Source organism: Erythrolamprus reginae, chromosome Z, assembly GCF_031021105.1.
Source record: "Erythrolamprus reginae isolate rEryReg1 chromosome Z, rEryReg1.hap1, whole genome shotgun sequence".
Classification (NCBI taxonomy): Eukaryota; Metazoa; Chordata; class Lepidosauria; order Squamata; family Dipsadidae; genus Erythrolamprus; species Erythrolamprus reginae.
The window spans coordinates 145,611,743-145,629,931 of NC_091963.1; the positions used below are offsets into that span (position 1 = coordinate 145,611,743).

General features: G+C 37.5%; 2 protein-coding genes across 2 annotated transcripts in view; one reads left to right on the forward strand and one right to left on the reverse strand.

Annotated features, from left to right (window-relative positions):
- LOC139154299 (uncharacterized) overlaps positions 1 to 18,189 on the forward strand; it is a 1,065,525-nt gene that overhangs the window by 506,926 nt on the left and 540,410 nt on the right. The gene's annotated exons all lie outside the window — the stretch shown is intronic.
- Positions 7,093 to 17,569, reverse strand: LOC139153682 (vomeronasal type-2 receptor 26-like). The gene is made up of 6 exons (XM_070727943.1): positions 17,526 to 17,569; positions 15,687 to 15,978; positions 13,910 to 14,773; positions 9,501 to 9,728; positions 8,922 to 9,048; positions 7,093 to 7,991 (listed from the first exon to the last, which is right to left on the reverse strand). The coding sequence occupies exons 2-6, from the start codon at positions 15,846 to 15,848 to the stop codon at positions 7,093 to 7,095; spliced, it is 2,280 nt and encodes a 759-aa protein (XP_070584044.1). The 5' UTR covers positions 15,849 to 15,978; positions 17,526 to 17,569.

The window sequence follows — 18,189 nt, forward strand, 5'->3', positions numbered from 1 at the left end:
GCGGAAAAGTGTAGTGTCTGAGCAGCAGTCCCTTCGAGACTGGGCGGCATAGAAGTATAAATAGATAGATAGATAGATAGATAGATAGATAGATAGATAGATAGATAGATAGATAGATAGATGATAGATAAGGGGGAAATCCCTTCTTTTTATTAAAAGAAATTAATAATAAAACAAAACCAAAATCTATTACTATTAAAACTAAACATTTCTCTTTTTTCTCCCCTTTTTTCTATCATTTCTCTTTCTCCCCTCCTCTATTATCTCTCTTTCTCTCGCTTTCTCTCTCTCTCACTCTTTCTCTCTCTTGTTTTCTTTCTCTCTCTCTTGCTTTCTTTCCCTCTCTTGTTCTCTCTCTCTTTTTCTCTCCCCCTCTTTCTCTCTCTCTCTTTTTATCACTTTCTCTCTCCCTCTCTCTTCCTTTCTATCTCGCTTTGTCTGTTGCTCTCTTTCTCTGTCTGTCAGCGAAGCGGCTGTGAGAGTGCTTTCTCGGAGTGCTTCAGGAATGCCTGCCCATCCTCTCCTGCAGCCTCTTCACTGACAACCTGGGACGAAAATGCTCCCAGCGAAGGGGCTGCAGGGGGGGTCATTCCTGAAGAGCTCCGAGAAAGCGCTCTCACAGCCCTCTCGCAGGGTGGCTGTAGCTTCTCCTCCTCCTCATCCACGGGCCCAGCGAGGGAGCTGCGAGAGTGCTTTCTTGGAGTGCTTTGGGAATGCCCCCCTGCCTGCATCTCTTCTCCCTCCCATCCCCCTGCTGCGACTGAGCAATCACCTTTCTGCCTGTCTGGGGAGCCTGGCGCTGATAGCTCGGAGTGCGCCACGTTCGAGAGGGAGGCTGGCTTGTAGGCTGGGCAGATGGCAGGTGCAGGAGGAGAAAACTGGAGAGAGGGGTGTATCGGGCGGGGGCAGGGGCATGAAGGGGCGAGAGGTGCCTGGGGGGGTTGGACGCGGCTGCAGGAGGTGGTGGTGGGAGAGGAGGCTAAGCTCATGCTTCAGCCACACCGGGGCCGGGTAGGCCGAGGTCGGGCCCATCGCCCCTGGCTCTAGGGGGCAGCCACACCGTGGCAGTGGGGGAGGAGGAGGCGAAGCCGGCTACTCAGGGAAATGGCACGTTTGAAAAGCGTGCCGCTTTCCTGGGCGCAGGCCTTGACGTCAGCCGCCGCCACCTCCCCCCTTCCGTCCTAGCATAGGCTGAGCCTCAGGGAAAGGGCGGAAGTGCCTGATGGGCACTGCCATCTTTTCCCGAATGGGCAGGGCCAAAGTGGAGTGGGCTGGCAGGGGGATGTGGGGACTGCGCGCCCATGGAAAAGGGCACGCGGGGCGGTATTTTGGAATGCGCGCGCGCTGTCGCGCGCAGCCTACAGGGAACAGTGCACTCTTATATTACTCTCATGGTCCTGTGATTAAAATTAAGAAACTTGACAACTGACTTGTATTTATGATGGTCACAGTGTCCTAGCATCACATAACTCCCCTTTGTGATCAGAGTCAATGGGAATCAGCATTCGAATTATTCTGTGTCAACTGGACCAGTGGGCCAACTTCCAGAAGCTGTAAATGTAGCAGTTTCAGTAGTATGTTGAAGATATTTAGAAAACCTGCACACCTTGTAAGGCTTTATAAACCCATGTACCTATCCTCTTACTTTTTACATAGTTCAGACTCAAACTTTGCAAAAAAAGAAAAATCCTCAAAAATATTTTTACAGCAATCTTCAGCCTGCTGTAGTTTCAAAACTACTTGGCCTTTTAGGTTGATTTTTGGCAGGTATACTAAGTACACAGTTGCAATGAGGACTTCCAATTTGTAGCAATTTCCTTCAAGTTGTTGAAAAAATATAAGAGTTCAAATTTGGTACTTAATGGGTTTTTGTCAAATTTTGGCTAACTTTGATACCTGTTTGATCCTGTTTGGACAGCTTCGATCCTCTTCAATTTAGCACCATTACAAAGAGCAGATTCTATTCTTTAAGAATATATTGTTGTAATTTTGGAGTCTCTTCATATAAGGATTAAAAAAAAATCTCCTCAACTGTTTGCGGGCAGCCTGTGATTTCTGCATTGCACTCTTGATACAAGTGCAGTAATAGTAATCAAGTTGTCAAAGCATGGAACTCATTACCAGACTCCGTAGTATCTTCCTCTAACCCCCAACATTTTACCCTTAGACTATTCACAGCTGACCTCTCCATATTGCTAAGAGGTCAGTAAGGGGCATGCATAAGTGCACCAGCGTGCCTCCCGTCCCCTGTCCTATTTCTCTCCTATATCTCATACATCGTATCTATTATTCTTCTATTCTATTCTTCTTATACTACTATCATAATTTTATTTATTTATTTATTTATTAGATTTGTATGCTGCCCCTCTCCTATATTTTCACTTCTATTTGTTCTCTAATATATTTTACTCGAGTATAACCTCTTCATTGTGTATTATTGTGCATTGGACTAACTAACTAACTAACTAACTAACTAACTAACTAAATAAATAAATAAATAAATAAATAAATAAATATACAAACAAACAAACAAGCAAGCAAATAAATAAATAAATAAAAGTGATAGGCATTTACAATGGGGCTGTCCTTCTGACCTTCCTGCCAATCAGTTTAAAGCTCTGTTAGGAAAATTGGTGCTAGACTTATGGTTGGGGGTCCCTACAACATGAGTGTTAGCGGATGAGGAGTAAACTGTATTACCCCTATGTAACGGAAAACAAGTAGGTGGAGGATATCCAGCTAATATTCCAGAGATATTAGCAGTCCTTCAACTAACCAGACCACATGCATTAAATGTATAAATATTTGTTACATTATACAAATAATGTATAGTCAGTAACAGTCCTAGTTTTTCACAAATACAGCCATCAATATTTACAAGTCAAGCCTCAATCAATACATATACATACTAACATAAGAATGCATAGTTCTTACTACATATAGTAGTCCTTACAATAGAATAGTCATATAGACAAACCAGCATCAGAGAGATAACAGGGAGAGTCTCAAAGCTCTAGGCTCCAAGAGAGAGAGACAGAGAGAGAGACAGAGAGACAGAGACATGTTGCTGACTCCCTCTTATAGCTGAGCTGCAGTACATGCGCTTAAAGCAGTAGTTTGCTAATTCCTTTAACCATACATTGCTGGCATATATTATATATTGTAAAACCCAACTAGTTATCCACAAAGTACTAACAATGAGGAACTGTATTAAGGGGTCACGGCATTAGAAAGATTGAGAACCACTGATATATAATCTTTCCTCATTGAAAGAACACTCTTTGACATTTTATGTTCTAACTAATGTCCTTTGGCCAAATTTTAGAATTTTTAAATAAGGCATTCCTCCATAGAGAGATGCAAAATAATGATTATTGAAAACATGTTTCATGGTTCATATTATGGATGCCACAACTAAGAAGGACCATTTTTAATAATTAGTATATAGGTAACATTAATATTCAATGTGTGAATAGTTTATAGTTCTTAACCAAATAGCCAATAAATTATTATTCAGTTAATTAATCAGAGTATAATTAATTGATGCTATATAAACAATCACATGATAAATCAATAAATAAATATGATAAATTTCTGTCCCAAAGTATTTCCTTTTCTCTAATTCTATATTGTACCCAAAAATCTTTGCCCAAGCATTAATCATTTGTCTATTTCTTCCTCCATTTCATAGTTCACTAAATAATTATATTTTTGATCAGTTTTTCATCCATCCCCATTAGGATTTTGTCCAACACTGTTGGCTTTTTATTTACATCCCAAGTTTTAATGTCTTTCTCATATTTTGACTGAATCTGGAAGTATGGCCAGTAAGCTAGATTCACCACTTGATTCTGAAATTATAGCCTGGATTTCAGTTCACCACTCTCGTTTAGAATATCTTTATAAAGTACACTTTCCCCAAGTACAGTGGTACCTCTACTTAAGAATGCCTCTACTTAAGAATGTTTCTAGATAAGAACCGGGTGTTCAAGATTTTTTTGCCTCTTCTTAAGAACTATTTTCTACTTAAGAACCCAAGCCTGGAAAAAAATTCCCAGGAAATTTGAGAGCGGCACGAAGGCCCAGCCAGTTTCCTGCCATTCCCCCCTTAATCCCAGCCATCTCGGGCTTTTCTAAGCTGCCAGTGGAAATTAAGGAGGCTTTGGCAGTCCAGAGAGAACAAAGCATTTTCCTTTCTCTGGGCGCTTGGAGAGGGAATAAACCTCCAGAGAAAAGAAATGCTCCCTTCACTCTGGGCAGTGACTGTCCTCCTCCTGTTCTTCCTCCTCCTCTTTCCACCCAAATTCCAAGCTTTTATTTCTTTCTTAATGGGTTTGCATGCAATATTTGCTTTTTCATTGATTCTTACGGGAAAAATTGCTTCTACTTACTGTTCAGGCAGTCTCTATGGTATGAGCCTCCCGAAAATTCAAGGGTAAAAAATTCAGACACAAACACACTTGAAAATTCAAAAACAATGTTTTTTTTCACAAAATTCAAAAGAAACAAAGCACCCTTTTTTGTATTGCAAAGAGTACTCTTCCCAAAACAACCTTGTAGGCTGTAAAAACCCTTTAAACAGTCCTTAAGTACTTAGCTAGTAGCTGTGAAGAAACATCACAGCCCTCCTCCTTCCACGCGCTTTGCTCTGGCTTGGTTTCAAAGTCTTGAAAAATCAACAAACAGAGTCCTGAAACAGCAAGTCATGTCCTAAACCAGTACAATCAGATAATCTCCACACTGCGAGGCCAGCACACTGCCAATTTAACAGCAGCCCTAATTACTTGAACCCCACCCAACTACAGGTGGACTCAATTATCTCCTATAATAATTTTTAAGCTGTTCACTCCTATGCATAGCTCTACGCATGCGTGGGTCTATCATTATTTCCTCATCCGAATGTAAGGAAGATAAGGGTGATTGACTTCTTCCTGGGCTGTCTTCCAAGGCCCCCCCCCCTCCATCTCACCATCACTTCCTTCTGCAGAGGACAATTCACTGTCTGACTCTGTCAGCAGCAAAACAGACCTATGACATGTTGATGTTTCCCCCGCATCCACCTTCTCAGTCCTTGGGATAGGAGCTGGGCCAGAGCTAACCACAACACTTACAAACTTTTCTACTTAAGAACCTGGTCACAGAAAGAATTAAGTTCTTAAGTAGAGGTACCACTGTAATCAGGTTTGGATATATTAGTGCCTCCATTGTGGAGAGCCAGACTGGTATTTCCCTGTAATGTTGTATTTTAATTGTTTTCCCATATGTTAAATAGCACATTTCTTACATACTGTCTCTGGAAATATTTATGTGCTGTGTATCTGCCATACAAAGGAAAAGCATGCCAACCTGGTGGCAATTCATGCCCTTTTAATAGTAATAGCCTTCTATGTTTCAAATTTACCCATTCTTTTAACCATGTAAGAGCTGATGCCTGATGATATAGTTCCCTGTCTGGAAGTCCAAAGCCCCCATTACTTTTAGATTCCTGTAATGTTTTCAATTATATTCTCTCTTTTTTAAAAACTTGCCAAGTATATATCCGAGCACCATACAAGTGTTAATGTGTAGTAAAAATAGCTTTGCTTAGGTTTTCGTTGAAGATATCTTTTGGCATGGTATGAAATGGACCAGCTTTGAGAAGTGATCTGTGACAAACCTGATTATTGTGTTTCTAGAATTCTCAGGCAATTGTATGATGAAATCCATGGAGATCTATCTCCAGGGTCCTGAAGAATCTGCCACCGCCTGTATTTGACTTGGGGTCTTTCCTTGCCTGCACTTAGCTGGAAAACAAATGAGACAGCTTTCTACATAGCTTTCCACATCCTCCTTTAATGAAGGCCAATAGAGTTGCCATTTTAGCAACTGTAGAGTTTTTATAAAGCCAAAATGACCTTGCAGTTGATGACCAAAATGACCTGATTGCAGTTGTGACTATGCATACCTTTCACAACTGGAGTTGTGACAAGTCTACATAGTTTTTAATCTTTCTGTCAGGCTTCCAAATAGCATCCACAATTAAAACAGAGTTGGAGGCAAAGTATTCCTCAACGTTCCAATTAATTAACAGAGTCATGTTGGTACATCTGGGTGAAACACGAGTCTGAAGTTCTTTGAGTTTCACCATCTAGTTGAAAATTCAAGTCAGCTTTTGGTGGTGATGTCAGTTTGCAAGGAAGCAAGGGAACAGGGCTCTGCTCCTGAAACTTCTATTTTCTTATGGGGGGGGCAGATATGGCAGTTTTGGACTCAGAGGGACTGATTGGTGGAGAGGGGGAGAGCTAGAGACCAAGAGGCAACTCACAATTCCATCATAAGACAAGGAAAATCCCTTCAACCACGATGAGAAAACAAACTGGCATTTTTGGCCAGCCATAGCAGTACAGCTTGGTGGCCCCATGAGTTTTTAGAGTCATTTACAAAAATGAGTTCAACAAATGCAAATTCATTTATACAATAAATTCACCAACCATAACAAAGTTTGCTCACAGCCTAACCTATTCATTCTTTAATGAACCTGCTCCCATGAACTCCAGGCAGAATTTAAAAGATATCAAGACCAAGGATATCTTGGCTCCTGACTGATACATTGAGTACCTTGTTGACTGCATCAAAAATAAGACCCACAATCCATCTCCCAACATCCAAACCCCACCATAAAAAACTAAGTACACATGCCCCTAATTTCCTCAATACCAACCATTATTGGCCTTAAATGCAAGTTAATTAAAGCAAGAAGCATTTTAAACTAAATGTCTGAATTCTTCCTTTTACTAAATATGGTTATATTTGACATTATATTTGTCTATGAAACATGGCATCCCTCCCTGACTCCAATAGCTTCAATGTGAATGAATTTTAACAACCTTCTTTAAAAAAGAAAAACAATCTATGTACCTATATGTTTTATAAATACTTTCTTAGACAGCAAACAGATTTTCTATTTTTTCCCAGCATTGTTTTTACACAAATCTTTCTTTGAGAAAAGTAAAAAAAATGTTCCTACAACTTTATATATGTTTTTTTACAGACTGAATTCTTTTTATTTCTTTTTTCAGGAATTTATCTGAGCCAGAAATATTACATTAAGTACTAATTTCTTTTTGTGAGTTGCTTCCTGTGGTTGAGGTGAGGCCGGAAAACAATGATGTAGCATTTGGGCAGGAATATACATCCCAATAATGCAGCACTGGAGGACAAGATGGAGAAAACCTCCACAGCTATCATGGCTTTTCCTTTTGTGCTCAGATAGGCCGGAAAGAAAGAGATCCACACACTGCAGAAGGCCAACATGCTGAAGGTGATGAACTTGGCTTCATTAAAACTGTCGGGCAATTTACGGGCAAGAAAAGCCACAATAAAGCTGGCAATGGCCAAGACACCCATGTAGCCCAAGACACAGTAGAAGAAGAAGGCTGACCCCTCATTGCACTGTAAAATCATTTCTTGGAGCTCTGAGTGTATGTCCAACTCAGGGAATGGAGGAAATGTCAACAACCAAAGAATACAGATACATACCTGGAAGAGAGAGCAAGAAAGAACAATACAAACACCCATTCTTTTCCCCACCCATCTCCTCATCTGAGATCCTGGTTTAGTAGCTATGAAAGCCAGAACAACAGTGATGGTTTTGGCCAGAACACTAGAAATAGACAATGAGAAAGTAATGCCAAACATTGATTGTCGGAGAAGGCAGATTACTTGGCCAGGCTGGCTGAGAAAGAACAAAGAGGAGAGAAAACATAGCAGAAGAGAGACAAGTAGTGTGTAGGTTAAGGACCGGTTGTTGGCCTTGACAATAGGAGTATCCCTATGTTTAAAAATAGTTCCAAGTACCAATGAAGTTAGGAAAAATAAACCAAGAGCTGCTGAGGCTAAACAAATTCCTAATGGTTCTTCAAATGTTAGAAACACAACTGCTTTTAAGATACATCCTTTCTTTTCTTTATTCGGATAATGATCTTCTGAACATTGAAAACAGTCATCCATGTCTGGAAGGAAAATCAAGAAATTTGTCATCTAGGCCTTCCAAATTATTGAAAATCACATTATTTTTTTAAATAAATATATTTATTAAATATATGTGTTAAAAATGAAACAGAGAAAAATATAAATACAATACATGACATATCAATCATATGTTGTATTATGACAGAAATAGAAGAAAGGAGAAAAGGAAGAAAGCGAGAGCATAGGAAAGATACAGTAGAAAGGGGGAGTCTAGGGGAAAGAAAAAAGAAAAGGGGGATTGAGAAAGAAATGAGAAAAGGAGAAGACATGGCAGCTATTTAGCTGGCACTTCCATAATATATGACCTCTTATTTAAATATGTAGTTGGTGTAAATTTCCTTTGATTTTTGTTAGTTCACTGTATGGTGTTAGTTTAATTTTTGTAGATATTTTTGGTGTTTATCTAACAGGCATGTTCTTGTCCATGCAGTCAATATTTTAGGGTTTTGTTCATAATGTCAATTGTGTGTCTAAAGTTTGTGTCAATCAATGTCTTTTGTAAGTTATGGGAAAAGTTCGTTTTCATTTCATAGTGTGTTGCCAGTATATGAAATCGTTGTTGAACAATCTTCCTTTTAAATAATATTTAGGAATTTTTTTGTCTTAGCCAATGGTACCATTTCTCCCAGGCCTTGTAGAAGTTGGTTTCATTCCTATTTTGCATCTCCAAAATATTCCCAAATATGTCACCACTCTTCTAGAAATCCAGAAAGCAACCCGGAACTTATTATCACATTTGGGGGACTTGTAAGAACACAAAAAAATACTGGCAAAAAATTAAAAATCTCTTAGATCAGATTACTTCACAGACCATTCAAATTAAACCAGAACTATGGGGATGGAACATCACATCATTTCCATGTAGTTTGCTAAAGACTAATGAAATGTGGTAGAATTTGTACATTTTGTACCGTTTTGATTTGAAATCTTCCCTTCAGGACACAGAACACAGTCATAGCAGCAGAACTGATTTCCCTCAATCCCTTTCTTCCAGGATCCAGGGAAACAAGGGTCATTGCATTGAGAAAATGGAAGAACCTAATGATAAACATGAAAATGTTTTGGAAAGGAAGTTTTTCAAACAGTTTTAAAACATTTTTTTTTCATAATGGAATGGCATGATTATTGACTTCCCAAAAGGACACAGAATTTGACAACTTCGTCAACAACTTTAAATATTGTAGAAATTACAACGATGCAGAAAAACTCTTCTCTAAAGAGCAGGGTAAATAAATAATTACACATATTGACAATCTCATGCAAACATGTCTACTCTTCTGATTTCACCAAATATGAAATCCCACCATTTAATATCATATTTGTCCATTTGAGGAATACTTGACCATCCACAACATTTGAAAGATGCCATTGTTTTGTTTTGTTTTTAAAAAATAGAAATTACATTTCTAAGAGGATTATGTTTAATATGGAATCATAATGGATTAAGGCATGGATCATAATGGATTGAAGTGAAATCAATAATTCAAAACCTGGTTAAAAGCTGGGTGCCATTTAATTATATCTTCATCAATGAATAATTCCTTTCCTTTTGGAGCCTGTAGATCTATCTTTCCAACTCTAAGTTTCTGAAAGGATTTGTTTGGAAAAGTGATAAAGTTGGTGATGTCGAATCCACCAGTTGCTTCCCTTTTCTCATTCAGGAAAATTCTTTCCCTTGCTGAATTGTTAAAAGAAATGCCTTGAAGAAATGGATGGAGCTACTTGAAAAGGAATAAAAAAGAGAAGGAAATAAAAACCATATAATGAAAAAGAGAAAACCATTTCCAAGTTTCATTCACTCATTTTTCCTATTCCTAGAATATTAAATTTCTGTGATTAATTATTATCTTTCCTTTTTGATTAAAAGTTCTTTGACATTTTGTGATGATGTCCTTTGACCAAATTTTAGAATTTGTGAATCAAGCATTACTCCAAAGAGAGATGCAAGATAGTTCAGTTTGTTTCCCATTAAAGATTCACAAACCACATAGAAACGTCTTGGAGAAATGATTATTTGCAGAAGAGACGGAGTAACGACACGGACACAAGAGCTGGATTTAAAACTGGGTCATTTTTTATTAAAATAAATTTGCATAATTTATTTAATTAAATTAGCATAATTAACATAACTAACTATGACCCAAACAATGGACCTGCAGGGTCAAACAATTGCTTCCGGGGCGGAAAATGATGTAAAATAAACTTCTGGGGCAACGTATGGGCGTAGCTCCATGCTAGTCCAGGTGAGGGACCCCTCCCTCACCTGAGACCCTGCCATGCACTTGCATGTGGGAGGTCCCGCCGGCTAACACCTAACAGGGGTCTTAAATGTGCGGGACCCAAAGACAGGTTCCCCCCAACTGCTCAGGTCGTCAAAACCACAAGCTTGGATAGAACCTATCAATCATCCCCAAAGATGCCCAATGGAGAACACGCAGTTGCTAAACCACCACCCAGTTTTCCACCCCTAACCTGCCTACCCAAATGACCAAAGGCAAGCCAATTAACCTAACAGGTGCAAGCACCCCCTAACCGCTTATCCTTCTCCACAGTGTGGAATAGGCGAAAAAAAGGGTCCGGCTAAAAGGCCAGACCGCTAAAAATTCCTATTCGGCCCCCTAGGGTGACCCATAATAGCACACTGAAAAATAGGGAGGGCGGGCGGGTGTCTGCTCACGACGATGTCCGGGCAAAAAGGCTGAGCCCGGGCCTGCACGCCCTTTTATAGGGCTGGCGGGCCCCGCCCGGACACGTCATCTTGTACCATTCTGGCCTGATCGTCGGCCAAAGTCTAGCGATCTCGCGAGACTTCGGCCGAAAACAACATGGCGGCTACGCCATGTGTCCGGTCTCCCCGAGCCCTCCTGCAAAAGGCACCGGTTGGTAAGTCCGGCGGCGCTATTTTGGAGCAGACAAAAACTCCTTTTTTTCCTTTCCTACAACCCTTCTCCCTCTTCTCCTCCCTCTACCCCTCTTACTTTTCTTTCCCTCCCTTCTACCTTCCTCCACATCCCTTTTCTTTCTCCTACTGCTTTCCTCCTTCCTCCTCGTCTCTTCTCTTCTATTCTCTTTTCCCCTCCTTAACCTCCTCCCGCTTTCTTCTTCCCTCTTCATCTTCTTCTTCCTCTTCTCTTCTATTGTTGTGTTCTTTTATTTTAATTAATCTTGATATGGTTTTCTAACAGTCTCAATTCATTACTTTTTAACATCAATTTTCTTTTCTATTTCTTCTTCACATTTCTCACTCAATAATAAATTCCATTTTTAATATATGTATTTCCAGTATAACTTTTCTTTATTTCCCTTTCCCTCTTCCAATTCAAGTGTGTTATCTGTACACAAATCCAATTAATAATAATAATAATAATAATAATTATTATTATTATTATTATTATTATAATTTCTCCTTAATTCCTATTTTCCCTCTATTCATTCATATTTTTTTCCAACCATTCATAAATCTTTACCATGTCTTGTAATATAACGATTCCTTGTTAATTTTTAGTCTATGTTCAATTCTGCACATTTTTTTAAAAAAAATGTATGTGTCCTCCTTCAGGTATATTCAATGTTTTCCAATTTTGCACAAATACAATTCTTGCTTTTACTACATGTATAGTCAAATAAGTATATTCTTTATTTTATTTTTCTGGTAAGATACCAAATAGGAATATTTCTGGGCTTAATTCTACCTTACATTTTAACATTTTTTAAAACCACATTTGTATTATAATCCAAAAATGTCTTGCTTTTGTGCATGTCCACCACATATGATAATAAGATCATGGAATTTGATGACACTTCCAACATTTTCTCCAGTGACATGTACCTTCTATAAAATATTTTATATGAATTTTCTTTATTTTCTATTGCCATTCTTAATTTGTAATTTCTTTCCCATAGCTGTTGCCATTTTTCTAATTCAATCATTTAATCAATTGTTGCTCAAGCTATCATTGTTTCTTTTACTGCTTCTTCCATTTTTACCTGTAGCAAGTAGTTATTTGTGGTTTTTTAAATCATTTTTTCACCTGTTCCTATCAGTATCTCACCCAGTTCTGATTTTCCAAAATTAAAACAACCTTACATTTCTCAATTAAACCCATTCCTTCAACCATGTTAGCACTGCCACTTGATACATATCTCAGTTCGGTAGCCCTAACCCCCCTCTAAGTCTTGTATCCTGCAACGTTTTAACATTTATTCTTGCTTTCTTCCCTTGCCTCATATATTTCCATATTATTTTATTCAATCCTATTTTTTTCTCCAGTTTTATCAGTATTGTCTGGAATAAAAATAAAATGTTTGTCAAAATATTCATTTTGATTAAAGCTTTTTTCCCCATTAGTGATAGTTGTAGGTTTTTCCTCTTATCTAAGTCAGTCTCAATTTTATTTCTCAATTTATAATAATTATATTATTTTATTGTTGCACATTTGGCTGATGATTGGATACGCATATATTTAACTTTCTTGTTTATGTGTATGCCTAGCTGCTCCACTATTTTATTCTTTTGTTTTTCCATCCCTTTTTTTTTTTTTACTATTTTTTGTGTTTTATTTTTATTGATTTTCAGTCCCACCACTTCTCCATATTACTCTACTTGTCTCATTAATCTTGGGCCTGTTTCTACTGGATATTGTTACCATATTGTCTCCTATCTGCCTTTTCGGTAAGAATTCATTTATTTAAGGTTTTAGTTGCTCTAGTCACTCTTATCTCTCTTTGTTCTTTTATCTCTTTAGTTCAAGTTCCTTCTCTTGCTTCTCTTTCCTCTTCTTCAGTCATCTCTTTTGGTTGTTTCTCCTCTTGGCTTCTAATCCACCATTCCTTTTTCATTTTCTCTATTACTGCCAAGTTCTCTCCTTTCTCTTCTTCCACATTTTGAAATATCAGTTTTTGGGGAGGACAATAGGGAAAAGAATCTGCTTACCAGATATTTATCTGGCTAGCATCCTTAATCTGTTGAGTTTCAGCACCTCATTTTATCCCCTGGTTAGTGCTTTTAAAAAACCTTATTTTGAGAGAGTAACAATGAAAGAGCAACAATGAAAGAGCTTGCAAGCCGATATATAAAGAGAAGAAACAAAAAAAATTCCACCTGTTGTTTACCAAAATTGTCAAGGTCATTATTATTATTTTTCTTTTCCCTTTCTACTTTTTTCTTTTTTTTTGCTGCTAAATGGCCCTGCAGCTTAACTTTTGTCCAAAAAAGTTCCACTTTTCACAATCATAATTTAAAAAAGAAAGTAAATAATATAATACTAATTCCAATTTGCTTTCAACCAATATGTAATTTAATCTTCATAATATTAGCTTATTCAATCAATTACTTTTTTGGATCCTCATTCTTCTTAGTTTTTAATTGCTGTGAAAGGGCAACCATTATTCCATACCTCTTCACTTTTCCTTGCCAAACATTTCTTTATATGATATTCTTCTTCAAAGGAGGAACCACTTAAAATCACTTTGCATACAAGCCAAAAGTAGATAGAACTCACCCAGGTGATTCACATGGCTTTCTTTTTTCCTTCCAAGAGGAAGGAATTGACAGCTTGCCATGACTGTCTTTCAAACCACCCAGTCTGAAGCTCTTCACCAGTCTTCCAGGAATAATACAGTTCCATGTTTGCACCAGCCTATGCTCCAGTTCTTTGTCTTCCCTACAGGAAGATTATGGCCTTAGAGATCTTAAAAAATAACTTGAATTCAGCACTTTTCTACAGAAAGTTCTAGAGTTCTGTAGTTTTTCACTGGTAGCCATGCCCATCCTCTCTAGATTGTTTTCACATACTTGATTCCACATGCAGAAAACATTAAGGCATTCTGCAATGGAATCAAAACATAATTTTACATCAAACTGCTTATTGAAAAGCAGAGTCCAATATAAAGAGAATACCTGCCAAGGCTGGAGATGTGGAAGGTCAGGATTTTTATTCCTCATAGTTTTTTTTCTATTGAAATGCAGTGTGCTTGGAGCCTGCAAAGCATAAGCCACAACATAAACAGCATTGTAGATGCTGTAGCTTTGGCCAGTCATCTCCATTTCAAAGACAGGTCCAGGGAGATCCTCAAGCTTCATTTCCCCTGTGCACGGCTTACTATGCATTTCTTCTAATTCTGGTTTTGGAAGTGAACAATCAAATGCTTGTTCCCAAATTTCCTGCAGAAACCTATCTCTAGAGACTGAAAGAGGATTTATAGTCTGAAGAAATTCCTTGAAACCTGCAACTGCTCTTGAATGAACAGTGAAAGAAATAGACCCATGGAACATGTGGAGATCCCAGCTGATTTGAAATCCTGATAATATGAAATCAATCTGTGCAGTCATGATCCACACCCTTCTAAATAATGCAGTTTCCTTGCTTCCAGGATCTATTATAAATGTCAAAATTCTCAGCCACATAATTGTTACTGATTCTCCATAGACAAGAAATGCATTGGCTCTGCCACTTATCCAATTCATGGTAATATTAAACAAAGTTTGATATAATTCTGGAATGTGTTCCACGTGGATTAATTGCGAAAGCCTTTCTATGAATGATGAGCAGATTCCATTCTCTGAAAGTAAGGGCTGCATTTTATGTAAGAAATTTTCTCCATTGTCATTATCAACAGCAAATATTCCAATCCATGACCACTTGAAATGATGAAGCAGTTGGATAATCCCAATGTACTGATGGTCCTCTTTGGGGACCATGTAATAAAGTGAAGAGAGTTTACTGGTCTCAAATTCCTCTTGGGGTAATGAGCCATATGTCAGCTGCAAGAAAGTGGAGTAGTATTCCCTTGAGTTGTTCGATAAAATCTGATTTTCCTTTCTAATTTTTAATATAAAATACATGCAAGGAATGAATTAGTTTCCTGAAATTCTTCTAAGTATAATTATGGAAAGGAATTTATTGGAATTATTTCAAACACATATCATTGATCAATTGTTTTGATAGAAGCAAAGAATACTACATTCAAATCGTTCCTCAGGTATGCAATGTCTGTGGATGCCCACTTTTTATATTGGGCATTTTACTTTCAAAATTATGCTAACCAATAGGTCAAGGAGAACATCTAAATATAAAAGTTTATCTTTAATGGTTCTTAATTAATACAAAAGAACACCAAGAATAGAATATTTCTCTCTCTCCCTCGGTCCCTCCCTCTGCCATCTCTCTCTCAAAGCATCCTTGTAGGTCATCTAATTGACCCTCCTGCTCGAGCAGAAATTTACATCACCCCAGACAAATGACAGTCCAATCTCTTCTTGAAAGTCTCAAGTGTTGGAGTGTTCACAACCTCTGCAGGCAAACTGTTCCACTGCTTGATTGCTCATACCATTAGAAATTTCCTCCTTGTTTTTAGGTTAAATCTCTCTTTGGTTAACTTCCATACATTGTTCCTTGTCTGGCTTTCTGGTGCTTTGGAAAACAACCCGACCCCCTTCTCTGTGTGCAGCCCCTCAAGTATTGGAAGACTGATATCATGTCTCCCCTAGTCCTTCTCTTTGCTAGACTATCCATGTCCAGTTCCTGCAGCCTCTCTTTGTACGTTTTAGTTTCCAGTTCTCTTCTCATCCTGTTTGCTCTCTTTTGCACCTTTTCTAATGTTTCAGTGATTTTTTTTTTAGTGCAGTGACCAAAACTAAATATAATGTGTTTCCCTTTGGCCCTTTCATAACTTACTTGTGGAATTTTGAAGAATCCTGTAATTTCAGCAACATGAGATGATGTGACAAAATCCAGTCCTCCAATGATAGCTATGAGATTCTTTTCACTATCACACTTGTAGTTAGAGACAAATTCCTGGGATTTGAAAAGTAGGTCCAAAGTGGTGCAATAGGTCATTCTTGAATTGTAGTAACTGTCATAGATGTGGAACCCAAGCGTCACATTAGGTAAAATCTGGGAGTCTTCATTGATCTCCTTTACAGCAAAGGCCAATGCGAGGATGTGCTGGTAGAATTTGGTTACTACACTGCAAATAATTTAAATTACCAATTTGAAAGAAAAAATTGACAATTGTTATAAGGGGACATCATTTCTGTATGAATAAGACTTCTTTTTTGATAGTAGTAAAAAGAAAACCACTTTTTCTAACTTTCTTAATATTTTCTGCAAAGAATCCTTCGTGCTGTCTGAGTTTGCTGGCTTTTTGCAGACATTTCATTATTCCAATAGGTAATATCATCACTGCCCTGCACAGATAATGTTATGTAGTTTGCAGAATGAAACATCTGCAAGAAAACAACACATCACAGAGAACACCAAGGGTCCCTCATTTCTATCCTGAACTAAAATATTCTCCTTTATTGGTAATTTTTACAGAGTTCAAATTGATTTTACACATTTCCATGACATCTGAGAAATATGTACTTCAACAAATAAAAGTAGCCACTTTTTCAAACAAGTATATTTTCTATGATGTTTTAAAAATGGTTTGTGAACAGATTCAAGAGGTATGACTTATTTGCTCTATGTATGATTTGTGAGGAGAGATAATGCCAAATCTTTCTAAAAATTATTTTTATCCCAGAAAATCTTCATTTATGATTTCCAACAAATATGTACTACAACATGGAGACTGTTTTCAAAGTACTATATTTATTTTCTATGATGTTTTCAGAAAGTGGTATATGAACAGATTCTGCGGAAATCAATTATTTCCTGTATTTTTTTAGAACTTAGAATAACTTTATTTGTCATTTTGAATGTATTCTAATTGGCATACAATAAAGTGAAATTTTGTTACATACAGCTCTCAAAGTGTCACTACCTCCACTATATACTACATAAATATAACAAAACAAATAAATAAATACAAAATCATGTCTATACCCACATATATTATATGGCACAGAGAAACAATACAGCCTAGTTCGGATGAATACATGTACTTGGTAAGAAAAAGAATTGAGCAGTAAACATATAGTGCTTATCAACAGTATCCTGAATAACAGGAAGCCAGCTTCTCGGCTGTCCTTTTCATTCTCTGAATGGGCTTTCTATCTGAGGCATTGCTGTCACCAAAATAAACCTGTAATCAGTGAAGGGCTACCAAATTTTTTACTACCATACTGTGGGTGTGGCATATGCAGGACACCCTGCATTTCCTTTCAACATCTTTCAGTGCAAATTGGGTGCTCTGAGGTGGAGCTCCAATTTCACTACCCCACTTGAGTTCCCCCCATCCGGGCAGTAGCCCACCCCTGTCGGCTATGCACTTTGTTAATACATTCCCAATTATGCCTCTGTAAAAATTGTGCCTCTCTATGTACATTTTGTGAGGAGAAATAATGTGAAATCTTTCTAAAAATTATCTTTATCTCAGGAAATAACTGAAATTTTGTTCATTTCATGTGAACGACTCTAAAATAATGTAAAGCAGGTTATTTCTTCTTTCATAATATGATACAATTGGAAGAAAGGCATGGATTATATTAAAAACCATGCATTTGTGCACAAACAACTTTTTAGTCATATTTTTGAAAATCTAGGTAACATGAGAAAGAGAAAAAATATTACATTGGTACGTCATAAGGTTTTATAGAAGGGTTTTCTCTAAATTTAATTTCAAAAAAGTGGTAACCCATGAGAGATGTCATGCCACCAACGATGAAGTTACCAGGCTGGTACCACTCATGTGGAACAAAGAAAACATCATTTGCAGGGCAGCTCTTAATAAGAATTTTATGCACCAAAAACATGAGGAAAAGCATCTTCATGCTTTTCTTATTGTGAAAATGGTTTGCCTTCCATCCTACTGATCAGGAAGTACAGATAATTCAATTCTTCATCTACAGATTGATCCGAAGTTCAGATCTGAGAATGCACCAAATGAGAATACAGTTTTCTATTTGAAGATCCACATAAGTGCAAAATTGTATCCTGAATTCCATCCAGATTTGAATAGCTACTCTGGAAGAAGAGAGCAGAGGATAGAAACCCTGATATCTTGACTGTTTCTGAATATAATTTTCTTCTGTGCATTTTGTATTTTTGCCTAGCTAAAATAACATGGTGATTCACATAGGTGATAATTATTTTGTTTTGTTGAGATAATAATTGGCTAATTATTATGTTCTATTTTTTTAATGACCAAATGTCAATGAAAGTAATATTAGAGTGATTTGCAATAAAATATAAATTTAGTTGTTGAAATTGTTGAAAGTGTTTTTTTGAGGCTGCC

Excerpts from the sequence above, each read along its gene's own strand:
- LOC139153682 (XM_070727943.1), bottom strand. The coding sequence starts at position 15,848 with ATGACCTATTGCACCACTTTGGACCTACTTTTCAAATCCCAGGAATTT. Across the intron at positions 9,049-9,500 it reads GGCACCCAGCTTTTAACCAG|GTTCTTCCATTTTCTCAATG; the intron begins GTTTTGAATTAT and ends GTTTATCATTAG. Across the intron at positions 7,992-8,921 it reads GAAGATTTCAAATCAAAACG|ACATGGATGACTGTTTTCAA; the intron begins GTACAAAATGTA and ends TTTTCCTTCCAG.